General features: G+C 57.6%; 1 protein-coding gene across 1 annotated transcript in view; it reads left to right on the forward strand.

Moving 5' to 3' along the window:
- ADAP1 (ArfGAP with dual PH domains 1) overlaps window positions 1-20,323 on the forward strand; it is a 62,088-nt gene that overhangs the window by 40,360 nt on the left and 1,405 nt on the right. The window contains exons 4-8 of the mRNA XM_061208360.1: window positions 1,246-1,328; window positions 8,776-8,888; window positions 9,716-9,862; window positions 19,877-19,960; window positions 20,227-20,289. Of these exons, the coding sequence (XP_061064343.1) occupies window positions 1,246-1,328; window positions 8,776-8,888; window positions 9,716-9,862; window positions 19,877-19,960; window positions 20,227-20,289 (490 nt within the window). The remainder of the gene's footprint in view (window positions 1-1,245; window positions 1,329-8,775; window positions 8,889-9,715; window positions 9,863-19,876; window positions 19,961-20,226; window positions 20,290-20,323) is intronic.

A 20,323-nucleotide genomic window follows, 5' to 3' on the forward strand; every position in this document is an offset into this window, starting at 1 on the left:
CCCGGGGGAAAGCGTCCTGTGAGGGCAGGCGGGTAAGCGGGAAGCAGCCCCTCCTGCTGGCCTCGGTCGTCCGCGAGCCCGTGCGGCGGGTGTGGCCACCCCCGCCTGGTGCCCAGGGGCCCGGTGGGAGACGGGCCCCGTGAGTCCACGTGGGGAGGAAGTGGTCAGCTGTGCCCCAGCTGCCCCCTGCCCCCCAGCTGCCCCCTGCCCCCCAGCTGCAGCCACCTCTGCAGTGACATCAGTTTAAATCTACCTGTATCTGAAACAGAAGTTCGGGCTGTGGCGGCGTCTGGGGACGGGGGCCTTTGCACATTAGCCGTGAGATCTGGGAGATGAGGAGGCCAGGGGCCGCCAGGGCCACAGGTGGGCACAGCGGGCTGAGGGGGGCCAAGGTGAGGTCAGGCCACCGGGGTCACGCGGCCATGTCGGCACCGGAGGGACAGGGGAGCTGGCGCCGAAGACGTTGGGCCGAGGGCAGGGCTGCCGAGTGCCCACCTGGCTGCTCGTGGGGGACCCCACGGGAGGGGGTGGCCTGGGAGACGGGAGCGGCCGGGGGCTGCGGGGCGTCAGGCCGCCCCCGTGGGCAAGCCCCCTCCTCACTGCCTTGTCTCCCCTGCCTGCTGCCCTCCTGCAACCTGCGACCACTGCTGCCCTGGGGAGCCGCTCTCGGGGGAGCACGGGGCGGGCCCCCGGCGGGCAGGTGCTGGCCTGGCCTTTTCCTTCTCTGGACCCGAGCATGAGCCCAGCCTCCCAGACGGAGGGGGAGGAGGGTGGGGTGACTGAGCTGCCACATGGATGAGCCCCAGACACTCTGAGCACATCACACGTTCCCCTCCCGGGGGCACAGGAGACGTCCCGACAGGAAGCGGACTCACGGTTGGGGCCGGGAGGCGGGGGCACTGCTAACTGGGATGGGGTTTCCATTTGGCGCGATGGACTGTTCTGGAACTAGATCCTGGTGGTGGCTGCACAGCCTGTGAGTATACCAGGAATTGCTGACTCGAACCCTTAAGCGGGTGGATTTTACGGTACGTGAGTTACATCTCAGTTTTTAGAAAGGGGACTATATGGAGTGGTGAAACCATCTGATGAGCGAACGATGTTAAAGCTCAAAGCTGGTGGCCCTTCAGCCCCGCCACCTGCGAGGCGGTGGGACCGCGTCCAGGGCCCACCCCTCCGCGCGGCAGCTCCCGCGGGCCTGCGCTCAGGCCGCACTGTCCCCCAGCCCGTCCCCTCTCTCCGCAGACTCCTGCGGGAACAGTGGATCCGGGCCAAGTACGAACGGCAGGAGTTCACCCACCCCGAGCGTCAGGAGCCCTACTCTGCAGGTGAGCACGCCGGCACCTGTCCGTCTGTCCTTCCGCTCTGTCCCCCTGTCCCCCCGCCCCTGCCCCCCGGAGCTGGAGCAGGATCCTTAGGAACCTGGGCGACCGCTTAAGTGGTCTGAATCCGTGTCCATCCGTTGGCCCCTGACACCAGCCGACTGACCTGGCACCAGGGGTCCCCACAGCTGCTCACAGCCCAGCCCTGAGCCCCGACCGAGGGGTGGGGGGCTGCCCGGGGCCCTCCAGGCTGGTGGGGGCAGCACCTCTGCCCTGGGAGGGCCCGCAGGGTGGGTGGGTCCTGGCAGGAGGGGTGTGGATGGGCCCGGGCCAGGTGGGCCCAGGGAGGGTGGGCCAGGCCCCGGGGGCTCTGTCAGCACACGGGTTGGGGGTGATCACATGCGGCGGCTCAGGTGTCTGTCGCGGGATCGGCCCCTTTATCCCCCGTTGGCCGGGAGGGGCTCTGCGCGCAGCCCCTGCTCCTGCACAGCAGGCGGCTCCAGGTCCCCTCTCCTCTCCTCCCGAGCCCCTGATGTGGCCCAGGGCTGGGACGTGGCCTCGATTCAATTACGGCCCACCCCAGAGAGCCACTTCCTCCTCTCCTGATGCCCCCGACATGGGAGGGAGAGAGGACGTGGGCGCCCGTGCCTGTTCAGCCCTGGGGCGCTTGTGCCCTGTCCTGCCTGAAACCCGGCCTTCCCTGCTCTGGGACCCCAGGAAGGCTCACCCCACAGCCTTTGTCTCCCAGGCATAAACGTCTCAGCGATTTATAACGCGTGGCGTGCGGCCTCGATTCAGAGGCAGGTGCAGGATTTTGTGCCTGTTCCTGCATTAGGGCCTCTGGTTGTGAGCGACAGTAGTCCAACCCAGTTGGGCATAAGGAAGACAGGGAGAAGAGTGGCTCACACAGTTGATCTGGCTTCAGGCACAGTTTGAACCAGGGGCTCAGTCAGCGCTGTCAGGACTTGGCTCCTGTTTCCCCCTCTGGTCCTGCTTCTCGGGGTGGCACCGCGCCTGCTGGTGGTGGCTTTACTGCGGCAGGTCCAGACTTTTCACCTGGGTTGGAAACGCCTTTGGGTTCCATGAGAAAAGGGCAAGTGTGACTTTCACCCAAGCGTCAGGAGAAGTCTTAGCTTTGGTCCCGACTGGTCAGGGGTGGGCGTGTGACCTAGTCACGATGGCCGGGAGATGTGTGTGCGCCGGCCCGCCTCTGGAGCCCCCCTGAGAAAGCGGGGCTGTGCATAGGGTGGCACGACGACAGACCTTCCCGTCGCGGGCTGCTGCCATTCCTCTCGTGAGACGTCTCCGACACCGCAGGAGTGCTTGGGGCGCCGGGCAAAGGGGCTGGGATGGGGAGAGCCCGTGGGGCGTGCACACGTGGCGGGACGGAGCGGGCGGCTTCTCCGGCAGACCCTCGGGGCAGCGAAGAGCAAAGGCTGGGGCCCACCTGCGGGGGCGGGCCCTTGTCTCACCTGGACAGGTGATGGGGGCCGCAGAGGGCCAGCCCACACGGGCGCAAGCGGGGCGAGCTCAGCTGGGCCCAGGGACGCTGCGGGGGTGCTGCTGAGGGGGCACCGGGCGGGGTGACGGTGAGAACTTGGCAGGAGCAGGCGGTGCCGGCCCCCACCGCGGGGGCCCTGGCTTCCCACTGGGCAGCAGCTGATCCGCTGGAAGGGCCCTGTGCACGCGTGCCCCCATCTCTGATCGCCCGGCCCCCGCAGCTCTGCAGCCTCCCCCCGACTCACACGTCCCCTCCGGCGTGGGGGGCCCCGGCCTCGGGCCTCGTCTCTGCTCCCCACACGAGGCGGCAGCTGCTCACGGCCTGGGTGCAGAGACCCTTAATGGGGCTCTGATTCCCATTTCTCTAAGCCCACCCACCCTGCCCAGGACGCTAACGCCCCCCCTCCCTCGAGCCCTGAAAATTCACGCCTGTGGCTCCCCGCCCGCCCCCCGCCCCCCCGCTCCCCCGCCCAGCAGAGCCCTGAGATTTACAGGCACGGAGTCCTGGGTGTGCGGGGCCCTGGGGACCGTCAGCTTGGTCCCCTGACTCCACGGAAGTGCTCACCAAGCCACCCGCGGGGCAGGGCCCCTCAAGGAGATGTGGGGAGTGCCCGGGGCACCCGGGGCACCAGCTGCTGGGATCCCCCCTGGGTTCCCAGAGGTGCCTGAGCCCTGGCTCTGTGCGCGGGTCCTGAACAGCCTCTGAATCTCATTCCCGACGGAGCCCCCCCTCGCCCACCTGTCTCCCCAGAGCCCGCCACCACCCCCCACCCCCCGGGCCTCCTCCTGGGAGAGGGCGGCGTTCAGGAGACCCGGGGCGCCGCTCCTCACAGCCGCTGCTGCCTGGCTGGCCGGGGCCCCTGGACCAGAGCCCCGCCCGGCACTCTGTCGGGATGGCGGGCGACCAGGCCCCCGCCCCCCCACCCCCCCACCCCCCCACCCCCGGCCTCCTCTCGCCCACCCGCCCCTCCCCCCACCCCTCCCCCCACCCCAGCCGCGTCCCTGGCGAGGCCCAGCCCCCCCAGGAGCGCCCTTCCCACGGCACAGGGGCCGACACACCCACGGCCCCCGAGAATGGGGACGTGCCAGGGAGGGGGACCGCGGGGCCGGGGCAGGGCCGCTCCGAGGTGTGACGTGGCCAAGGGAGGCCGGGCCGGGGCGCCCACCTGCCTGGGGTGGGCTCGGGGGCTGCTGGGGACCCTCCCAACACGCCGCCTGCTGGGGCCTCAGGCGAGCCCGGTCCCCACCCGGTGCACTTAGGGCATCCGCGGAGGAAGTGTCACTGCCGGGGCCGAGCTGGACGGTTTGAGCAACACGGTAGCGGCGTCACAGGATCTGAGCCGGAGCAGAGGACGTCTCCACGGGTCCCTGTGATAACGAGGAACCCAACTGTGAGGGAAGGGAGGGGAAACAAGTTCCCGCTAAGTGGCCGTGGGGGAAACGTCACCACAGCGAAACCGCTGTGGACAGACGTGACCCGGGTGGGGACGTGGGGGCGCGGCCTCTGGGTGGGACGGCGGCGGCCTCGGTGCTGCTGGGGCGCCAGCCTGGCTTTGCCGGTTCTGCTGTGGTGGTGGGTGTGGCGGCAGGTGCCAGCCTGGCCGAGGTCACAGGTGCGGCTGGCACTCCCGGCTGACCTCGGCCAAGGTCACGGGCGCGGGAGATGCTCGCCCCGGGATAGCAGGACCAAGGCTTGGGCGTGCCGGGGCCGGGCTGCGCCTCCGCCGCCCCGCAGGCCCCTCGCCGGGGTGACCCCGGGTAACAGCTGCTCCTGGCTCCGTCCCCGGACCGTCCCCGCCTGCAGCCAGAGCCTCAATGGCCGCCTTTCACGGGCGACAAGGGCCCCTGTTGTCCGGAGGGCCGGCCGCCCCCGTCACCGACACACTCAGCGCTTCCTGCGCGGCTTGGCCGGCCCTGCCTCGCGGGTTCGGCCCCCTTCGGAGAGCGTGGAGCCCTGGGGGCGGTGGGCCGGGGGCTCCGGGGGGGAGTGGCGGGGCCCCCGCACCCGTCCCCGTCTGTGTGGTGGGGACGCAGGGTCGCGGTGGGAGCGTGGAGTGACCTCAGGCGCGGGGCACACGGGGCCCGAGGCATCCCTGGCGGGGCTGGAACCACACACAAGGCAGGCGCTTCTGTCCCCCTCCTGGTGCCGCCCTGACACAACCCCTGCGTGTTAACACGGGCTCACACACACTCCCATGGTGCTTGTAGCCGCAAATCACACACGTTCACACGCGTGTGCTCTTAGATGCACTCAGTCACACGCGATCTCAGGTTCACACCTGTGTTCACACCCGTGTTCACACCCAGAAGCACCCGCCGCGTGTGCTGTTCCCAGAGCCTGTGATGTTCCTGGAACACCGGACGACGGGCTTTGAGTCCTAGCAGCACCGCGCTCGGCCCAGCCTGCGCCCACTGACCCTCCGCCTTCAACCTTTCCCCACCGGCCCCTTTGGCCGTTTCAGCCGGAGCAGCTGGGAACCTGAGTGGTGGAGGGCCGGGGCTCCCGGGGCTCCCGTGCCGGCCTCTGGGGGAGCAGGACCCGGAAACCAGGTCCTGGCCCTTCTGGGGAGGCGGCTGGAGGGGGTGTCCCTAGTGCCACCCGTGCCCAGGGCACACCCTCCACGGGGCACCCCCAGGAGAAGCTACCCGGCGTGGGGGCCCACCTCCTAGCCAGGGAGGGCCACCCCAGGGCCTGGGCACAGGACGCCTGGCCCGGCCCCCGGCAAGTCCTGGGCCTCCCTGGAGCTCGGCCACGTTGTCCCTGCTCCAGTTTTTTACGACGTTAACGTGTGATCTGCACACCTGATGAACAGCTCCACGAGCTGCCCGGGCCCCCCGCCCCACCCACCCGGGTCTGCTCTGTGCCTGCGTGTGCGCCTTCGCTGGAAGGTCACGGATGGCTCCTCTCGGCTGCACCTGGCGCGCAGCTGTCTCAGCGCAGCGTCCACTGTGCGAGGGACCAGTTGGTCCCCAGCTGAGGGACGTGGGTCGTGTCCAGTCGGTGACGCTGACGAGTGAAGCTGCTGTGAACACGTGAGGGTGTGCTCACCACGTTTGTGTTTTCACGTTTCTCTGGGTCACGTGGGAAGTGCATGTTCAACTTGAGAAGCTGCCCACTGCCCCGTCCTGCAGCCGCCCCGCTGCCCTACTGCTTGTCCGCTGGGGGATGGATGGCCAGTCTGTGGTTTGGTCACTGGTCCATCGCAGTGGGCATCTCGTCGCCAGCCCTGGTGTCCACGGCCTCTCCTGGGCTCGTCCCAGGCCGTCCCACGCAGGGGTTTCAGAGAAGAGGCGGCTGAGCGGGGCCGGGAGTGGCCTGGCTCCTCCAGCTCCCCGCAGCGAGTAGTGGGCCCAGCACACAGTAGGCGCTCAATAAGTGCTGAGTGAACGCTCTGGTTTCTGCCCCAGCACCGGCCAGTCCTTTGGGAGAAAATGGTCACTTCTAGCCAGCCGGGCCCCGGGTGTGGGCGGGGCAGGGGGCTGCCACTGGCAGGGGTCACAGGGAAGGCCGGGCAGCAGACCCCCCCAGCCCGTGGCTGTGTGCCGGGTGCTGCACCGCGACAGCCGGGAACGGGTTCGGGAACCTCCCAGGGCCTGGGCCTGCCTCAGGGTGGGTGGCGAGGGGCCCGCGGCTTGGAGCCCGGGACATGGTGGGCGGGCGTCCGCACGGCAGAGCCTGGGCTGCCCACGTCCCACGTCACGGGGTTGGGGGGCCGCTGAGAGAGGACGGCTCGGGCGAGTTTGGACGTGGGCAGGTTGGGGGCCACCACCTTCAGGCTGCGGCCAAATAGCCGCCCATCTGCTGGGGCAAAGTCGGGGACCTGGCCAGCACCCACCCGAAAATGCTGCTGCCACATCGCAGACCCAAAATTAGGCATCCTGGCAGCTCGCCGTCGGGCCTGGGAGCCAGGCAGACTCGGGCCAGCGTTTCCGTCCGTTCCGCTGGGCTGGCCCGGGACATGTTAGCAGAGCCGCCTCAGGGGTGACCAGTGGGAGCGCCATTCCGGCTGCGGCAGAGACGCCCCCGTGCCGGGCCCGGCATCCTGAGGCGCTGCTGCCCCCTGCTGGGCCCCGCAGGCAGGCGCGGGCTCCTGGGGTATGGGAACCGCTGACCGGGCGGGCGGCTCCAGCCTTGCTGGCCACTGGCCTTGGACAGGACTCCACGCCAGCCTCAGTTTCGTCCTCTGCAGTGGGGATGACCACAGGATGTTCCTAGAGGCCCGTCTGGGGGACATGAGACGGCTGTGCAGGTGCTCGGCCTACCATGTCTCAGGCGTGGTCAGGGGTGCTGGCGGGGAACGTCCTTGCAGAAAAGCTGCGCCTTGGGCACTTCTCTGTGTGGCTAATGCAGGGTCCAGGGGGGCCGGCCTTGAGCCGAAGGCAAGTGGACTTCCAGCCAAATGCTCACTGAGTCAGTCAACAAACATTCCAGGGAGGGCCCTGCTTGAGCTTGGGGACACGGTGGTGGCCCTGTTCCCTGGTGCACACAGAGGGGATGTGCCTGCTGGGCTGTGTGCAGGGGACCCGGGGGACGTGTCTTTCACAGGCTTTGAGGAAGCCGGGGACCTCTGAGTCGCGGGGGGAAGGGAGCAGGCCTCATCTGGCACTGTCCCACCACAGACAGACAGGCGCCAGCTGCCCCGTCCCCGACGCCAGGCTGCCGCCTCTTTAGGACCACACATCTCGAGAGCAGAGAAACAGCTCCTAGTCTCCATGGTGCTGGGTGTGGGGCTGCCAGGACAGCCGACGGGCGGCAGCAGGCTGGAGCTGGGGGCTGGGGGCTGGGGGCCAGGACCCAGAGATGGCGTCCAAAATACAAAAGCCACGCCGTCAGGCTCTGGGCTCTGGGCACCACCCCTACTGACGGCACCCCCGGCATGGACCAGCCTCAGACGGCGCCTGGCAGGGATCTCACTCAGCGCACGTGGGCAGCGGGACCCTCTCCCCAGGGCAGGAGCAGAGGGAAAGCTGTAGGGCAGTGACTGTGAGGGCCCCCGCCGCTAGCCATGTGCCCCCGGGCTATGCCCAAGGGCAGTGGGCGCCCCTGGAAGACACGGCGCGCTGGGCACAGCAGAGCTGCTCAGGAAGGCCGGGAACGACCAGGCGCCTGTCCACCGGGCGTGGGTGGACAGCCCGGCATCCACAGGGCCCCGCTGGCGACGAAGAGGGGCGAATCCCTGACCTGGCAGCAGCACGTCCAGCAGCGTGGTGTTGAGAGGGAGCTGGCCCAGCCCCCGGGGCACGTGTGGGGCAGACCTCAGACACAAAGCCCCAGAGCAGGCAAAGGGGAAAGGGCGAGAGAGGGCTCAGGGCGGACGCGGCGCCTGAGGGGCTGCCTTCTCACCACTGCTGCTGGGACACTGACCGCAGGCTTCGTGCCTTCAAGCGACGTAAACGGACCCTGCGGTCCCTGGAGGTCGGGGCTCCACGATGAGGCTCGGGGCCAAGGCTGAGGAGGGGGCAGGGCTGGCTCCTCCTGGGGGGCTCCCCCTGCACTGCCCAGCCCCGGGGGGGCTCCCCAGATTCTTGGCCGCGGCCCCATCGCCCCAGTGTTGCCGGGCTCACTTCTCCCTCTGCCCCCCTCTCTCGAGGACCCTTGTGGTACCCTTGGGCCCCCTGGATGATCGAGGACACTGGCCCGTCCCCAGGCCCTTGCTCACACCCAAAGAGCGCGCACCGTGTGCCCGCCCGGTGCGCTCACATCCCCGCGTGCCTGTCACACCTGGCAAGAGAAAGAAGAGAAAAAGGGCAGGAGCGTGCAGCCCGGTGGAGAGGGGGTGGCCTGGGGTCCAAGGACAGGCTGATGCCCGCTCACACCCGCCGGCCTCCCGGCACCTGGGGGCTGCGGGTCCCCCGGGGACGGGAACAAGGTCCACCCGGCCTCTGCCTCGTCAGGGTGGCAGCCGCCAGCCCGGATCCATGGCGGCTGTCCGACTGGGCCCCTCTCCCCCAGGGTACCGAGAAGGCTTTCTCTGGAAGCGCGGCCGGGACAACGGGCAGTTCTTAAGCCGGAAGTTTGTGCTGACGGAACGCGAGGGGGCCCTCAAGTATTTCAACAGAAGTGACGTGAGTTGGGCACAGGGCCAAGGGCAGCGGCCGGGCCTCCCACCCGGGGCCTGGGGCGGCTGGACACTGGCCCCTGGACAGCGGCGCCACTTCCTTGGCTGCCCTCGTGCCCTTCCCGGGAGATGCGCTGCCCCCTCCTGTGGGGACACGCCAGCCGCCGTGGGGACCCCTCCACCCCCCCCCGGTCACAGCCACTCCCTGTGCTGTGGGTGACCCTGGGGCACAGAGGTGGCAAGCCCTCCCCTGGCGGACACTCCCAGGCCTGGGAGGGACAGAGGGGACCGGCACCCGGCAAGCAGGCCGGGGTGACCCCGGGTGCTGCAGGCAGTGCGTGGGGAGGCGCTGGGGGGTCCCAGTGTGGCGGGGCAGCTGGCTGAGCCCCACCCACATCCGGAGCAGACCGGCTCCGGGTCAGAACGAGACCCTGTGATGCAGTAACCACGGCAGCTCGTGGCCCTCAGGCCCGCCGCCTCTGCCAGAGGGCGCCACACGGCAGTCTGCCGGCCCCCCGTGCAAGGAGAGGAGAGAGGTCGGGCTGGCAGGATGGGAAGCAGGAACGGGGGGGCCCGGCCGCGAGCAGAGCGGACCAGACGGGGCAGAGGAGGGGTCAGTCTACATGTTGAGCGCCCGCCTTGTCATCCCCCAGGAAGGGATGCTGTTACCTTAGACTTAGACCAGGGAGCCTAGGCCCAGAGAGGGTAAGTAACTTGCTCAAAGCCACGCGGGACAGCAGGTGTGTGGCCGGCATCCGGAGCCCACCCTGCCTGCTCCCTTGACCTCGGAGACTCCCTGCCAGCCCAGCGCTGAGGCCCAGCCTTCCTTCCCAGGCCAAGGAGCCCAAGGCCATCATGAAGATCGAGCATCTGAATGCCACCTTCCAGCCGGCCAAGATCGGTCACCCACATGGCCTGCAGGTCACCTACCTGAAAGACAACAGTACTCGAAACATCTTCGTCTACCACGAGGACGGCAAGGTGGGTGCACGGCTGGGTGATGGTGACTGGACCACCCCCGCTGTCTCAGGAGAGCCCAGCGGACCCCCAGGGTGGCAGGCACAGGGCCAAGGGGCCGCCAGACCACCCTGCCATGGCTGCAGTGGGGAGCCAGCTGGGCCCTTGGGGAGGGGGCCTAGAGGCCTCGTGAAGAGACGAGGGTGGCTTCTGGCTGGCAGAGTGCCGCACCCCACCCCGTGGCCATCACCCCTGTGTCCCCACCCAGCGAGGGTGGGAGGAACCCCAAGCAAACCCCTCAAAGTCTGTCCTTAGGAGTTCTCTCTATATTCTGGATATTAATCCCCTAACAGATAGGTGATTTGCAAATATTCTCTGCCATTCTGTGGATTGCCTGTTACTCAGTGAACAGTCTTTTGATGCACAAAATTTTTAAATTTTCATTTGGTTGAATTCGTCTGTTTTTCTTTGGTTGCGTGTGTCTTTGGTGTCACATCCAAGAAATTTTTGCCAAGTCCGATGTTGTGAAGTTTTTGCCCCATGTTTTCTTGTAAGAGCTTTATTGTTTTAGGACTTACATTTAGGTCCTGGATTCATTTTGAGTTAATTGGGTCAGGGTCCAGCTTCATTTGTTTTCTGTTTGTTTTTTAAATTTTATTTATTTTTTCTTTCTTTTTTTGGCTGCATTGGGTCTTAGTTGTGGCATGTGGGATCTTCATTTAGGCATGTGGGATCTTTCGTTGCAGCGCGCTGGCTCTTTGTTGTGGAGCGCGGGCTTCTCTCTAGCTGTGGCGTGCGGGCTCCAGGGTGCGTGGGCTCTGTAGTTGCAGCACGCGGGCTCTCTCATTGAAGCATGCCAGCTCAGTAGTTGTGGTGCACGGGCTTAGTTGCCCTGAGACGTGGGATCTCAGTTCCCCAACCAGGGATTGAACCCACGTCCCCTGCATTGGAAGGCGGATTCTTTACCACTGGACCACCAGGGAAGTCCCAGGTCCAGCTTCATTCTCCGGTGTGTGGATTTTCAGTTTTCCCAGCACCATTTTTTTAAAAGACTGTCCTCTCCCCATTGCATGGTCTTGATACTGTCAGCAAAAATCATTTGACTGAATATGTAAGAGTTCATTTCTGGGCTTCCTATTCTAGTCCATTGGTCTGTATGTCTGTCTTCATAACAGGACCATACTGGGTTTTTTTGTTTGCTTTTTAAAATTTTATTGAAGTATGGTTGACTTAAAATGTTGTGTTAATTTCTGCTGCACAGCAAAGTGATTCGGTTATACATATATATATTATTTTTCATATTCCTTTCCATTATGGTTTATCACTGGATGTTGAATATAGTTCACTGTGCTATACAGTAGGACCTTGTTGTTTATCCATTCTCTATATAATAGTTTGCAAAAAAAAGGTTGTATTTGCTAATGCCAAACTCCCAATCCAACCTTCCCCCACTCCCCTCCCCCTTGGCAACCACAAGTGTGTTCTCTATGTCTCTGAGTCTTTTTCTGTTTCATAAAAGTTCATTTGTGTCGTATTTTAGATTCCACATATGTGATATCAAATGGTATTTGTCTTTCTCTTTCTGACTTATTTGACTTAATCTCTAGGTCCATCCATCCATGTTGCTGCAAATGGCATTATTTCATTCTTTTTTATGGCTGAGTAATATTCCATTGGATATATGTACTGTATCTTCTTTATCCATTCCTCTGTCGATGGACACTTAGGTTGCTTCCATGTCTTGGCTATTGTGAATAGTGCTGCAATGACCACTGGGGTGCATGTATCTTTTCAAATCAGTTTTCCGTAATCCCACTCCCAGGAGTGGGATCACAGGATCATATGGTAGTTCTATTTTTTGTTTTTTGAGGACTCTCCATAGTTTTCCATAGTGGTTGCATCAATTCACATTCCCACCAACAGTGTAGAAGGGTTCCCTTTTCTCCACACCCTCTCCACCATTTACTGTTTGTAGAATTTTTGAGGATGGTCATTCTGAGCAGTATGAGGTGGTATCTTGTAGTTTTAATTTGCATTTCTCTAATAATTAGCAATGTGTGAGCATCTTTTCATGTGCCTCTTGGCCACCTATATGTCTTCTTTGGAGAAATGTCTGTTTAGGTCTTCTGCCCATTTTTCGATTGGGTTGTTTGGTTTTTTGTTACTGAGTTGTAGGAGCTGTGTGTATATTTTGGAAATTAAACAGTTGTTGGTCACATCACTTGCAAATAATTTTCTCCCAATCCGTAGGTTGTCCTTCCATTTTGTTTATGGTTTCCGTTGCTGTACAAAAGCTTGTAAGTTTGATTAGGTCCCATTTGTTTATTTTTGTTTTTATTTCTATTGCCTTGGGAGACTGACCTAAGAAAACATTGGTACAATTTACATCAGAGAATGTTTTGCCTATGTTCTTTTCTAGCAGTTTTATGGTGTCATGTCTTATATTTGTAAGTCTTTAAGCCATTTGGAGTTTATTTTTGTGTATGGTATCAGGGAGTGTTCTAATTTCATAGATTTACATGCAACTGTCCACCTTTCCCAGGACCATTTGTTGAAGAGACTGTCTTTGCCCCATTGTATATTCTTGCCTCCTTTGTCGAAGGTTAATTGACTGTAGGTGTGTGGGTTTATTTCTGGGCTCTCTTTTTTTAAAAAAAAATATGTGGCACGTGGGCTCCTTGTTGTGGTGCACGGGCTCTCTAGTTGTGGCGCATGGGCTCTGTAGTTGCCGCACGCGGGCTCTCTAGTTGTGGCCCGCATGCTCAGTAGTTGCAGTGGGCGAGCTTAGTTGTCCCGCGTGGCATGTGGGATCTTAGTTCCCCAACCGGGGATCAAACCCGCGTCCCCTGCATTGGAAGGTGGATTCTTAACCACTGGACCACCAGGGAAGTCCCCTGGGCTCTCTTTTCTCTTCCACCAATCCATCTGTCTGTTTTGTGCCAATACCATACTGTTTTGATTACTGTAGCTTTACAGTACTGTCTGAAGTCTGGGAGGGTTTTGCCTCCAGCTTTGTTCTTTTTCCTTCAGGATATCTGTGGCAATTCTGGGTCTTTTATGAGGACCATACTCTTTTGATTACTGTGGCTTTGTAATCAAAAGTGAATTCCTCCAGTTTTGTTCTTCCTTTTAAGGATTGTTCTGGCTGTCTGCATTCCCTTGAGACGCCATAAGAATTTTGTCAAATGCATTTTCTGCATCAATTGAGATGATCATGTAGTTTTTCCCCCCCCCTTTATTCTGTTAATGTGGTGTATTACATTGATCGATTTTCATGTATTGAACTGTTCTTGCAGTCCAGGAATAACTCTCACTTGGTCATGGTGTATAATCCTTAAATATGCTGCTGAATTCAGTTTGCTAGTATATCATTGAGGATTTTTGCATCAGTGTTCACAAGGTGTATTGGTCTGTAGTTTTCTTTTCTTGTAGTGACTTTGTCTGGCTTTGATATCTGGGTTATTCTAGCCTCACAGATGAGTTAGGAAGGGTTCCCTCCTCTTTGATTTTTTTGGAAAGTTTGAAAAGGACTGGTATCAATTCTTCTTTAAATGTTTGATAGAATTCACCAGTGAAGCCATGAGGTCTAGGGCTTTTCTTTGTGGAGAGACTTTTGATACTGATTCAGTCTCCTTACTAGTTACAGGTCTATTCAGATTTTCTGTTCTTTTCATGACTTAGTCTTGGTAGGTTTTGTGTTCCTAGGAGATTATCCAGTTTCATCCAGGTTATCTAATTTGTTGGTATACAGTTGTTCATAGTACTCTCTTATAATCCTTTCTATTTCTGTACAATTAGTAGTAATGTACCCACTTTCATTTCTGATTTTAGTAATTTGAGTCTTCTTTTTTTCTTAGTCCATCTAGCTAAAGTTTTTTCAATTCCGTCTATCTTTGCAAAGAACCAACTTTTGTTTACATTTATTTTCTCTATTGTTTTTCTCTTCTCTATTTCATTGATCTCTAATCTTTTTTTCCTTCTTTCCTTTAGCTTACGGTTTAGTTTGTTCTTCTTTTTCTAGTACCTTAAGTTGTATCGGTATCTTTCTTGTTTTTCAATGTCAGCATTTATAGCTATATATTTCCCCCTTAGCACTGCTTTTGCTGCATTCCCTAAGTTTTGGTATGTTGTGTTTTCATTTTGATGTACCTCTAAATATTTTCTAATTTCCATTGTGATTTCTTCTTTGATATGTTGGTTTTTTTACCTTCCACAATTTTGTGAGTCTCCTGGAGAAAGGATATAGTTGGATGATGTGTTTATAGCCATTCTACCAAACTCTGTCTTTTGATTGGGAGTTTAATACATTTGCATTTACAGTAATTACTGATGAGGGACTCACTTCTGTCATTGTGCTATTTGTTTTCTATATGCCCTGTAGATTTTTTGTCCCTCATTTCCTGAATTCCTGCCTTTTGTGTTTATTTTTTGTAGTGAAACGTTTAAGTTCTTATTTCTTTTTGTATATATTCTATCACTGTTTTCTTTGGGGTTACCATGGGGATAACATTTAACATACTAAAGTTAAAACATTCTAAACTGAATATATAGCAGCTTTTTGAATGTTTTTTCAATAGCATAAAATTCTACTATTTTAGCTCCATCCCCACTGCTTTTGGTTGTTGATGTCACAAAATTACATCTTTGTACAATGAGTGTTCCAAAAAACCCCCAAAAAACAAACAAAAAACCACCCCCTACTAATTATTTTAAATGCACTATCTCCTAAAGTATGCAAAAAACAATGTTTGGAGTCACAACCCAAACTTACAGTAATACTAGCTTTTACATTATTATTATTATTATTTTTTTGCTTTATCCTTAAAAGCATTAGTCTCTTAAATCATGTAGGTAACAAAAAGCACAGTTACAAACCATTGTTACAGTAATACTGGCTTTTATAATAGCCCATGTATTTACCTTTATTGAGATCTTTGTTTCTCTACAAGGTTTTGAGGTACTGTCTAGTGTTCCTTCATTTCACCTGTAGGACTCCCTGAGAATTTTTCTTTCTTTCTTTCTTTCTTTTTTAAATATTACCTTTAATCTTTTTGAAAAATTTATTTTATTTATTTATTTTTGGCTGCGTTGGGTCTTCATTGCGGTGCGCGGGCTTCTCACTGCGGTGGCTTCACTTGTGGAGCATGGGCTCTAGGTGCACGGGCTTCAGTAGTTGTGGCACACGGGCTCAGTAGTTGTGGCTCGCAGGCTCTAGAGTGCAGGCACAGTAGTTGTGGCGCACAGGCTTGGTTGCTCCATGGCATGTGGGATCTTCCTGGACCAGGGCTCGAACCCATGTCCCCTTCATTGGCAGGCAGATTCCCAACCACTGCGCCAGCAGGGAAGCCCTAGGATTCTTTACTGAGAGGGTTTTGTTTTTTTCTCCTTTGAATATATTGGCTAGCTGTGTTGTGCCTCCAGCGTTTCTGATGAGAAGTCTACTCATAATCTGTTTGAGGATCCCTTATATGTGACAAGTCATTTCTCTCTTGCTGCTTTCAAGATTCTTTGTCTTTTCAAAGTTTGATTATAACGTTTCTCAGAGTGGACCTCTTTGAGTTCATCTTACTTGGAGTTTGTTGAGCTTCTTAGATGTTTATATTCATGTCTTTCATCAAACTTGTGAAGTTTTCAGCTATTATTTCCTCAAATATTCTCTCCACCCCTTTCTCTCTTTCTTCTCCTTCTGAGACTCCCAGAATGCATATGTCGGTCTCTTGGTGGTGTCCCACAGGTCCCTTAGGCCCTACTTGCTTTTCTTCAATCTTTTTTTCTGTTTCTCAGCCTTGATAATTTCCATTTTCCTCTCAAGTTGACTGATTCTTTCTTCTGCCTTTGAGTCGTCTAGTGAAATTTTCATTCCCATGATTGTACTTTTAGTTTCAGAATTTCCTTCTGGTTTCTTTCTAGGTTTTCTCTTTATTGTTATTTCCATTTTGTTTATGCATTTTCTTGACTTTCTCCAAATATTCTTTTCTTTGAGCATATTTAAGACCATGTTTAAAAGTCTTTGTCTACTATATCTGCCATTAAGTCTTTTCAGTGACAGATTCCGTTGATTTATTTTTTCTTTTGAAAGGGCCATTTTCTGCTTCTTTGTGTGCCTTGTGAGTTTTTGTTGAACACTGGATTTGATTCTGATAATGTGGTAACTCTGGAAATCAGATTCTCCCCCCTTCCCCAAGGCTTATTTATTTTGCTGTTGCTTTTGGGCTTTTTGTTTTAGTTGTTGGAGGCTGTGTCTGTGCCGAGGATCAGCCCGAGGTGTAAACTTAATTTCTGCTCACGTTTTTTTCTGAGCCTTTCCCTGGTCATGTGTGGTCACTTCCTAATTTCCCCTGTATATGCAGCTGTTTCTGAATGTCCTAGTCTTTGATGTCTGGCTCCCAAGGGGGGAAAACCAAAAGTGAAGGGGAGAAAGTGGGTGCTCGCCCTTTAAATCTTTGGGAGGTCTTGAGCTGGAGGGGGAGGGGCTGCAACAATGCCCCCCTCCTTTGTCTCCCTGTGATCAGAGCACAGATCCCTGATATGTGGAGGACAGAGTCCTTTTTGCCCACCCCAGCTCCTGCAAACTCTGTGTAAGTTGCTCCAGGACACCTGCACAGCGGCCTGTCCTGGGGGTGGGGGTGGGGGGAAGGATGGGTAGCTGCATCTGTTCTCAGAGCAGAAATTGACTGAAATGAACCACAATGTACTCTCCAAGTCTTCCCCTGGAAGTTGTTAAGACTTCAACAGACTTCAGAATTCCAAAATGGTTACATCAGTCAGACTCTGCCAGTGCCATTGTTTTCCAGGTGGGAGACAGATACCTGGTGCTTCCTACCCCATGTTCCCAGAATCCTCTTTTCAGCTTTTAGCTGATCCCTTGGGAATCCACGTCCACGTGTGTGCATGACGTGCTTGTGCTGCTGCCAGATCTGTCCACGTTCTCATCGCCTGATGACTTCCCAGCACGGTGGATGAGGCACTGGCTTTCTCCAGTTCCCACCCCTCACCTCACCCAGGCCCGCTCCTCTCCCACCTCACCCATCAATCACCCTTACCTTGCTATTCTGTCCACACCTCTATTTAGAGTGTACGTTACCATGACCACAGAAATGCTCTCAAGCCTGAGCAGGGACTTTTCACTTCCTGCATGTTTCACGTCTCCTAGAGCTAACAGCTGCCTTTCCCCCCTGGTTAAGCACGTGTTCATTACTGACTCACCTCGCCACCGACCGTCCAAGTCCCTGGGTATGTCCTGGGCAGCACCCAACTTCACCCTTCTGGAATCCTCTCTCCTGCGGCCACATCTCAGTACTGGGCTGATTCCATTTCCTGGAACCTAAGTCTTTCTTGGTTTACTCCCTCCTCCTGGTGGAACAAACCCTTTAGTAGCTTCCTGAGAAGGAGTGCCTTGGAGGCAAGCTTCCAGAGACCTTGCACATCTGAAAATCCTAACTTCCACTTGAGTTAGAGTTTTCTGATGACAGCCTGGGCTTGGGTCTGTCTTCCTTCTCTGTGTTGGGAGCTTGGTGAGTCCTCCTTGCCTAGTAATTTACATCCATGAGGTGGGGGAATAGTTCTTGAGTTCTTTCTTTAATAATTTCCTCCTCTATTTTCTCTGTTCTCATTTTCTAGAACTGTTATTCAGATATTGGCTGTCTTAGATTGGTTCTCTCATTCATTTCTAGTCCCACTTTTTCCCTTTTTCACTGATTTCTAGAAAATTTCAACTTTGTCTTGCAACTTTCCTATTGCAAGTTTTCTTTCTGCTCTCAATGTTTCAATCTTCAGAGCTCCTTTTGGTTTTTGCAGTGTTCCCTTTTCAAAGTACATTGTTCTTGTTTCTTGATTGTAGTATCTTATCTCTGATTATTAACGTTAAATTTGAAGCTTTCTTATCCTTGAACAATGTTTATTTCTTCTAAGTGGCTACTTCCTGTTTGTGTGCTCTGTTCTCTGACTTCCATGTGAGAGATTTTCGGGGCTGGTCAGATTCTCTGGAGGAAACCCCTCCTGCCTGGTGCAGATACCTTTGAGTCCCAGCACTGAGGGAGCTGAGAGGGAACAGGAGGGGCCTCAGGCTTGCTGTGCAGTCACATAGCTTCACTCTTTCTGGAATGGTGCCCCAACACACACACACACACACACACACACACACACACACACACACACACACACCCCCACACCCTGTGCCTGGCACAACTCTCCCCTGAGACCCTCTCTTTCTACCCCCTGCAAAGAATAAAGCTCCATCTTCTGCCAGAGTGGCGGAGGGGCAGTCTCTTAGCCAGTTCTCCTGCTCAGAACCCCCCTCTCACTTCCAGGGGAACCTAGAGCTCTGCATTCCCAAGCCCTTTGGGGTCTGCAGTACAAACTGGGCTGTGCCTCAGCTTTCCTCCGTGGCTTCCGCTTTAGCTGTCTTGGATCACACCTCCACCTGTCTGCCAGCTCCTGGCACTTTGTGACTGTTCTCACCATCTCATGGGGTTAAGCCTTGAAAAAGCAATCCCTTATGCAGTACTAACAGGTTTTGGGAGGGAACCTGGCTCAAGGAACGTGAGCAAGTCTTCAGTTTTACCCAGAAGCCTCTACCTTCACTTTCCTTGTTGGGAGGCTGAGCCCAGGGAAGGCAGAGGGTAGGTGCCGGGAGCCCAGAGGCTTTCTGCATGAGCAGTGGATGCCGTCCTGGCCCGAGTCCCCAGAGAGTTGTGGGCACCTGCTCTGCACCGGGCCCTGTGCGTAGATGCTTGATGTGGCTCTGTCCTTGGTGAGTGAGAGCAGAGTCTGGCAGGAGAGACAAGAGTCTATCAGACGGGCGACTAAAACCCCAGCTATGCCGAGTGCTGGGAAGAGTGAGAACAAGTGATGTCCCGAGGGGCGAGGACACGTTCCAGGAGGAGGAAACGGCCGTGCAAAGGCCCCGTGGCTGAGACTCTGCTGAGGATGGGGGAAAGGAGAAGAGGAAGGGGTGGGGGACAGCACGAGGTGGTCCTGCTGAGGGGGCTGACCCGACCCTGCAGATGTCCGGCTATACTGGAGATGCAGTGGGGGGAGGGTGTTGCAGCCCAACTTGAATTTCCGGAGGATCCCTCTGGTTTCCGTGAGTCAAGGGAGGTCCTGAGACGAGCGAGGGGCAGTGCTAGGGACCGGAGGGACTCGGTGCACTGCCGTGGGGCTGGGGGCACCAGGCCTGAGCGGGGCTCCCTGGCAGTGCCCAGAGGGTATGTCGCGGCCTGGATTGCGTGGGCTGGGCTGGGGGTCCCGTGCGCCGAGGCAGGAGGGACAGAGCACTGAGGTGGGCAGGGAGGTGAGTGGGGCCTCAGGTGCGGCTGGAGGTGGGCGTCAGGGTGACACTGCAGGACCCAGTGGACCTGGAGATCGGGGAGGAGCGTTGTCTGTCCAGGTGTTGGCGGGGAGAGCAGATGTTCGGTCCATCCAGGGTTGCGGGAGACCTCGGCCTGGAAGGGCCTGGGAGGGGAGAGATGGGGGAGCCTGTGGCGGGGAGGAGGGGTGGGCGGGGGTCCCTGGGGCAGCGAGCATGGCAGCCAGGAGGAGTGAGAGATCACAGGAGGCTGGGGGGGGGGGGTGGGCCGGCCCTAGGACGGGCGCTGGGCCTGGGGTGGGAGGGATGGGGTGGCAGCACCTGGGCCGTGACGCTTCGGCCTGGGGAGCCGGCCCTCTCCACTCCCCCGTCCAGCGAGGGCCGGCCTCCGGGGAGCAGCTCTGCCCTCCTTCCCTCGGTGGCGGGGAGGTGGCAGCTCCGGGTGGGTTTATAAATAGATGAGCCTCTCTCTAGGCTAGAGATAGCAGGTCATAAAGATAGAACGATCTGAGAGGAGAAGAGACCGCCCGGTGCCCAAAGCAGCATCAGGGCTTGGGGACAGCTTGGACGGCAGCCCCGCACCCGCTGTACCCCCCTGTCTTGAGGTGGCTGTCCGTGGCGCAGCCCGCTCCTGCTGCCTGGGCGTCCCCGAGCAGGCCCGGGAGCTGAGGGATGGGGTGAGTGTGGAGGGGCTCTGGGGCCACGGCCCACACCCAGCCTCTGACCCCCAGGAGATGGTGGACTGGTTCAACGCGCTCCGTGCTGCCCGCTTCCACTACCTGCAGGTGGCCTTCCCAGGGGCCAGCGACGCGGACGTGAGTGGCTGCTGCTACCTTTGACCCGGGTCGGGGGACGACGCCCCAGGCTGGGACGGGATTGGGAGCTGACCCAGGGCCCACGTGGACCTCCCCCCCCAAGACCCCCGCTGCTGACTGGCCTGAGGCCCCTGGAGACCACAGTAGCTCTACTTTGTTCCAGGGTGTTTTAGCTTCGCTGGGAGGGGGAGGGGGGAGAAGGGCGGGAGGGGAGGGGGCAGCTGGGGAGGGGCTCCCAGGGCCCAGCCCAAGTGGTTCTGCCCTAGCTGGTGCCGAAGCTGTCCAGGAACTACCTTCAGGAAGGCTACATGGAGAAGACGGGGCCCAAGGTGGGTCTGACCTGGAACCCCCGATGCCCAGGCC

Source organism: Eubalaena glacialis, chromosome 13, assembly GCF_028564815.1.
Source record: "Eubalaena glacialis isolate mEubGla1 chromosome 13, mEubGla1.1.hap2.+ XY, whole genome shotgun sequence".
Lineage (NCBI taxonomy): Eukaryota > Metazoa > Chordata > Mammalia > Artiodactyla > Balaenidae > Eubalaena > Eubalaena glacialis.